The 7602-nt window shown below is 30.2% G+C and overlaps 1 protein-coding gene across 8 annotated transcripts in view; it reads left to right on the top strand.

The window, feature by feature from the left end:
- The window catches only part of CCP110 (centriolar coiled-coil protein 110), a 28079-nt gene extending 26878 nt beyond the window's left edge, over positions 1-1201 (top strand). For all 8 annotated transcript variants that reach the window (XM_074280906.1, XM_074280910.1, XM_074280911.1 and 5 more), the window contains one exon: positions 73-1201. In XM_074280906.1, coding sequence (XP_074137007.1) covers positions 73-125 — 53 coding nt within the window. In that variant the 3' untranslated portion in view covers positions 126-1201. The remainder of the gene's footprint in view (positions 1-72) is intronic.
- Positions 1202-7602: the final 6401 nt, after the last annotated feature.

Raw genomic sequence — 7602 nt, forward strand, 5'->3', positions numbered from 1 at the left:
CATGATACACAATATAAATTCAGAAAATAAAAACGTATAGAAAAAAAATAACTAATTTTACTTTATTTTCAGGAGTATATGCAGGAAAAACCCAAAGAAAGCAGCCAAATGTTGCGACAATTTAAGAAGACAACATTCATTAGGATAAAACAATGTGTCGTCAAGCTTATGTACTTTTCTGTGCCCAAGAAAGTAAAGTGGAAGGTTGAGGATTATTTAGTAGTGCAGAAGAATCCTACTTTAAATCCATTTTTTTCCCAGTAATAATAGGTTTAGGTGGGGGAAAGACAATACAGAAAAATATGTCAAGTCTGTGCTTTAACTATTTAGTCACAATTTTTATATTTACATGTAGAGGCTTGTAAAAGATGTATATTTTCCAAATTTTAAGGATATTTGAACTGTTTTTGTGAAAGAAGATTGAAAAGATGTGACAAAATGTTCATCAGTCTAGAATAAGAAAGTTATTGTATTTGGTAAGCCAATTTCATGATATATATATATAGTTCCAGGGGAGAATCATATTTTGTTGGTTTTTTACCTTTTAAAAAAAATTTTCATCATACTCAGTGGAGTTGAATACCAATTTGTAAATTTTACTAAAGATTAACAGATATTTACACAAACTGGAACTCTGCTTTACGGAGCACAAATTGGATGAAAACATGGAATGAAAGTTTATAATATCATTTTTGGTCACATATTTGTTACTCTTCTCGGTACCTGTATACCATATGTTCCTAATACTAGTTAAAGCATTTTCATAGGATTGTCACTTCCTTTAATGGAGAGAGAATTTGTTGAGGAAACAGCACATCTTCATGAATATATCATATTTAGGAATGTACTAAATCCATTGTAGTTAAAAAAAAAAAAACCTACAGATTTTTGCATGCAATTATGCTTTCTATTTGGGCAGAACGATTTTTTCCCCCTAGTAGTTTTGCTCCTTTATGACACTCTGCTTTTTTCTAGGATGCTTAATTTTGGAGAATATAAAGAACTGTATCTAATAAATCTAAATTTTCAAATAGTAGTTTATTTGTAATGCATGAACTAATGTGTATATATGTGTGTATATACACAAATACATGCATTATTATATGTACACACAAATAACTGTGTTTTTATATGCACATACAAGTGAAATTAAAAACATTACCATAAATAGCAGGAACCAAGAAAACTTTTTTTTTTTTTTTAAGAGAGAATTTCATTCATTCTTTATTAAGATATTTTGGAATCTTACGGAAAAGTCTTTGTGCTTCTCTCATGTAAATGTAGACCTTTAATTCTTCAAACTAGAATTGTAAAGAGAGAGGATACTGGAAAATTTTGTAAAGCAGAGTCTACTTTTAAATGAAAGCTGGTTTTTTCCAATTTGCAGAGTCTACTTAAGTGAAAGCTGACTTTCTCCAATTTTCTGCTCCATTTAAAAATCACTTGTCTCCAACTATAGACAAAAAACAATTACTCTGGGAATAAACTTGATTATTGTTCTTGGTATTTTTACATAATTTATTGCCTGAGTGAACCAGAAAATTATAGGAGAGCCAGCAAAATGCCCTAGTTAGATTTCTTATTAATAAATGAAACATATCAAATTGTTTACTATTTAAATCTGGCAAACATTGTTTTTTAAAAATCAAAACCTCAGGATATTTGCTTACTTATTACTGTAGGTCTCTCCACTGATAAAGTTAGACTCATTATTTTGTGTGCAGCAGTGCTAATTAGCAAGATAAGCAATATGTTTTAGAGAAACTTAAGTAGTTTTAGAATAAAATTGAAAATCTTGATTATCTTTTACATTTAAAAGGTTTGTGTGTTAATGGCATCTATAAATTTTGTTTTCCAACAATTTTTCTCTTAAAATGTGCCAGATATCTTTTTGTGCTTTGAATGGATTTTTATTTATGTATACTATTTTTTATTGTTTTTGTTTTTGTTTTTTAAATTTTGAGTGGAATGCCCATTGATTTAAATTATATTTATTTTTGTACTTAAATAGTAATTTTCACCAGCTTTGCTTCTAGGCAAGCAGCAAAATAAACTTTTCATCCTTAAAGCTCTAGTTTGTTCTTTAATTATTATCTGGGGGGGAGGGAATGAGAAAAGGAGATGCCTCTTTAAGAAGTTATTGTGAAGACTTAAATTTGTCAAAACTTTTCAAATCTTCAAAATTCAAATACAACATTTTAAAAGTTAGAATTGAGTATCCAATAAAAACCATACTTAAAAAAAATCCAAATATATTGAAAGATAGTTTTCAACATTCACCTTTGCAAAACCTTGTGTTCCAAATTTTTTTTCCCTCTGTCCCCTTTTTCTCTCCCTAATTCAGCAAAACTCCGATATAGGTTAAACATGTACAGTTCTTCTAAACATATTTCCATATTTGTCACACAAAAAGCATGCTTTTAATCAGCCTTGCACGGTGGGAAAGAATATAGTATAGTCTGTTGGTAAAACCTGGATTCTCAAAAGTAATACAAAAAGAGCATGCCACGCCAGAAGAGCTTCAGGGAGGGGTCAAATTTGCTTTTATTGGTCCTACTGTCAGTCTAGTTAAGTTCAAAAAAAGAAAAACTCATCCACCAAAAAATTAGCCAACAGGTGATTTTTTTTTTTTTCAATCACAGAGATCATTGTTAAAATGTGGAGGTGTTGTAATTAATGTTAGTAGAAAAAATATACATATCACATCAAATCTTTTGTAGTATATTTAATATTTTCTTTTTCCCAAATTTCCCAAGTAAATTTTTTACCTTTGTTTTTAAAACTGTTGAGTTCCAAATTCTCTTCTTTCCTTCCTCCCCACCCCTCACCTCCATTGAGAAAGCACATGTAAAATTATGTGAAAAATCTCCATAAAAAAGTTATGTTGTGAAAAGAAAAGCATAAATCTCCCCCCAAAAAAACCTTCAAGAAAAATAAAGTTTTTTTTTAAAAAGTATGCTTCAATTTGTATTCAGATACATTCAGTTCTTTTTGGGGGCAGGGATAACATTTTTCATAAATCCTTTTGATCTTTTGTAGTATAATTGAGAGAAAAATAAATTGAGGTAAGCATAAAATTAACACTAAAACTTGGAAATTTTCCCTTGTCAATGCTTTTAAATGATACCTTGAAGAGTTCTGAAAATGTTTATTGCTATATATAATATGTAGTGCTATTAAAACTACTTGGTTATCTCTTTTTATTCATCCTAACCTGGGGATTGCCCACTCAGCCTTTTTTTTTTCATTGAAAATGTGATTCTTACCTTAAGAGTCCATATTTATCTCAATAAATTAGTAAGACTTATTCGAAAAATTCCAAGAAGTTTTCCCCAATCATCCTCATTAAAATATTCTCAGTGAGATTACCTCTGACACTGTTTATACATAGTTATTTGCATATTGTGTCTCAGACTAAATTCCTTAAGAAAAGAGACTAATTTTTGTTGTTGTTTTTGTTTTTCTTTCTATCTCCAGCACTTGTTCATTCTTTTTCCAATTGCATCCAAATCTTTGTGATGCCACTTGGGGTTTTCTTGGCAAAGATATTGGAATGGTTTGCCATTTCCTTTTCTACTCATTTCACAAATGATCGAACTGAAGCAAAGAGAGTTAAATGACCTATCTAGGGTAACAGTGTCACAAATTTGAATTCAGCAAGATGAGTGTTCCTGATTCCAGTCCAGCACTCTATCCACTCCAGTCCTAAGCATAGTGTTATGAAGCAGTACTATTAGGCAGTGTAGTGCTTGCTTTTTTTTTTTTGACTAAGACTAAAGTTTTTGTTTTGTTTTGTTTTATTGTTTAGGGCCACTAACTCATAATCATTCACAAGTGTTTGGATGCTTGAACTATATTTTATTAGTGTAGATACAATTTCTCGACTCTTGTGATCTCTAAACCTTTCTTATTCTGTCTAGTCCAATGAGATTCTTGTGTTTTTCCATGAATTCTTCATAACAGATTGATATGATATTTTTGTAGACCTTCCTCTTTTTTTTTTTTTTTTTTTTTCTATATCCTTAGGGTCATGGTGTATGACTTTATTTTTGTATTCTCAACATCTCCAAAAATGTCTTTTATTCCTCATATCTAAGTAATATATTTTTTTAAATCTTAAGCAAAAATAGGATTTCATAATGTTTTATTTTTCCAAATACATGCAAAAACAATTTTCAGCATTTATCTTTACAAAATCTTGTGTTAAAAAAAAACAAAAACAAAAAAAACAAAATCTTGTGTTCCAAATTTTTCTCCATCTCCTCTCCCTTCTCCCTAAGAAAGCAAGCATTTCAATATAGGTTAAACATATGCAATTCTTCTAAACATATTTTCATATTCATCCTGCACAAAAATATCAAATCAAGAGGAAAAAAAATAGAAGGGAAAAAAACCCCAAGTAAACAACAGCAACAAAAAGGTGAAAATATTATGTTTTGATCCACATTCAAGCCTTTTTGAAATCAGCCCGATTCCTTTTTCTTATATTCAATAATATTCTATTACATCCATATATTCTATAACTTATTCAGTCATTGCTCATCTGAAAGGCATCCACTCAACTTCTAGTTCCTTGCCATTACAAAAAGGACTGCTACAAACATTTTTGCACATGTGGGTCCTTTTCCCTCTTTCATGATCTCTTTGGGATATAGTAAGACATTTTTAATATGGTGCAGGGTATTTTAATTCACCATTGTACTTTGTTATTTATAATTTTCCAAATTATGGAGTAGGTTTGGGATTTTGTTTTGTTTTATTCAACAAAAACTGTTTATCATGTATGAACCACAGAGATATCAAGATGAAGTTACACTAAAATATATCAGAACTCAATGAACAATCTTGATTTTCAGGATGATTACATTTTTTTCCCTTTTCATCAGATATACAGTGGACTACAGATGAAAAGTGCTTCATATGCTTTAGACATGATCCCTATGTCAGCTTATTTTATTTAACTTATTTCTCATTATTACTAGGGAAGATTCTAAGGGGAAGAGATTCACAGGCAAGAAGTAATGAAATTTTAAAAATCAATAATTTTTTTTTTTAAAAGAAAAATAGTTCCTCCTCTAGAGATTCAAAATCCTCACAAGACAAAAAGTAGGCTAGAGATTATCTCAGACACAGGTAATTGGGGTGGGGCAGAACTTTGTTGCTAGTTCCTCTAAGAAGGATCTTGCTTCCAAAATATATAAAGATTCAAATGTATAAAAAATCATCCCACAATTGATAAATGGTCACAAAATATTAACAGGCAGTATTCTAAGAAATTCCAAGCCGATAGCCATATTTTAAAAATGCTCCAAATCCGTAATACAAAAATTTCAATATACAAAGTACAGAAAAAAAGAGAATTACAAATGAAACTTAATTTATATTACATAGTTTGTTTTTTAAAGTATATATTAAACTTACTCTGATAGTATCAAAACTTCCTGTTTCCTTTTGAATTTCCTTTTACTTTACTGTAAAAAATGTTTCACTGATACTTTTTTATTTTTGGCACCATAACCATTAACTGCCCTCCAGAGCACTCTTCCCACAAAAATAAAAGCTTTCTCTTGTAACAAAGAAATATGCCAAGCAAAATAAATCTGCATGTCTAAAAATGTGTATTTTATTATGACCTGTTAAACCATGACTTCTATATCACAAAGAGGAAAATCATCAATATTCTAGAATTCAAATTAGTTGCATTGATCAGAATCATTAAATCTTTCAAAATTGTCTTCCTTTACCTTATTGTAATGGTGTAAATTGTATTTCAACCTCCACTTATTCTGTCAGTCTATGTACCTCTTCCCAAGTTTATTTGATACCATACCTCTCATCATTTCTTATAGCACACTAACATTCCATTACATTTGTATACCATAATCGATTCCACTATTTCCCAATTGATATGTTTTTTTTTCTTTCATTGTTTTAATTCATAAAAGTCTCTTTTAGATTTTCTGAATTTTCTCGATCATTTCTTTGTTATTATTGTTGTTTTGAGGCAATTGGGGCTAAATGACTGCCTAAGGTCACACAGCTAGGAAATGTTAAATGTCTGAGACCACATTTGAACTCAGGTTTTCCTGAATTCAAGACTGGTGCTCTATCCACTGCGCCACCTAGCTGCCCTGCCTTGATCATTTCTTAACTGTGCAATAATTTCTCTCAATATAGAACAAATTATGACAATTTCTTCACCCATTTTCCTATTGATAGGCTGCTATTTTGTTTCCATTTTTTTTGTTATGACAAAAATACTTAGAATATTTTTGGTATATATAGAATCTTTTCCTCTGTTTTTGGTCTCATTGGGGTAAATGCTGAGATTTAGCTCAGATGTAATGTATATTTTAGTCATCTTGTAATTCCAAAATTTTTGTTCAGAAAAATTAGATCAATTCATAGCTTTATTAATGTTTTAGTATCCCAAATATTCCCAACCTCAAGTTTTTCAATCAACATTGCTAGTACCATTTTAATGGAAACCTTTTTCCCCCAAAATATGTACTTTATATTCATCTCCATTTTTCTCTCTTCTGTGGACTCACAGGATTAGGAAGAGAAGAAGATATATCTTCACTCCCACTAATATTTATATATCATTCAATCACTACAATACTTCAATACATTTTCTTTCATAGTTAAATTTTTTTCCTTTTTTTATTAAAGCTTTATTTTCAGAACATATGCATAGATAATTTTCAACATTCAACCTTGTAAAACCTTGTATTCTAAATTGTTTCTCCCTTTCTTCCCTTAGATGGCAAGTAATCCAACATATGTTAAATATGTGCGATTCTATACATATTTGCACAATTATGCTGCAGAAGAAAATTCAAAAAGGAAAAAATGAGAAAGAAAACAAAATGCAAGCAGACAACAAAATGAATGAAAATATTATGTTGTGATCCATACTCAGTCCCTGTAGTTTGTATCTATCTATACAGACACACACACATATACACAGAGAGAGAGTCACAGAACTGAATATATATAATTATACATATGGGTATATATGTGTGTATATGTATGTGTGTATCTATATTATATATAGATATTATAGATATAGTATTTGGGAATCATCTTTATTTAGGAGATAATTAAATGCAGAATAACTAGTGAGGTTATCAAGTCAAGAGATTAGGCCAGTGCCTAGTAAGCAAAAACTGGCAAGTAAAACTGAGAAGGAGCAATAAGTAAGCAAAGTAGGAGGAGGATCAGGAAAGGGTCATAAAATGAAAATGCAGGGAGGAGAGAATATCCAAGAGATTAGTCAGCAGTTTCAAATGTTATGAAGAAGTCAGAAAAGAGGAGGATTTTATAAAGACCACAGCTGTGTCAATTATGAGATCAATAGCAACTTTGAAAGAGCAGTTTCAGTTTAGTGAGAATATGGAAGTAAGATTACAAAAAAATTGAGCAAGAAAGCAAGAAAATAAGGTGGGGAAAGAAGACTTTTTTCTAGGTGTTTGACTAAAAAAGGGATGAAAGATTATAGCATGATTTAGTATTGGGAGATTTGTGCATGTTTAAAAGGCAGTAAGGAAGGAATTAGAAGACTGAGGTTAGAGAGAAGGAATGATTGAAGGGACAATTTGC

The sequence above is a fragment of the Sminthopsis crassicaudata genome, chromosome 1 (genome assembly GCF_048593235.1).
Source record: "Sminthopsis crassicaudata isolate SCR6 chromosome 1, ASM4859323v1, whole genome shotgun sequence".
In the NCBI taxonomy this organism is placed as follows: domain Eukaryota; kingdom Metazoa; phylum Chordata; class Mammalia; order Dasyuromorphia; family Dasyuridae; genus Sminthopsis; species Sminthopsis crassicaudata.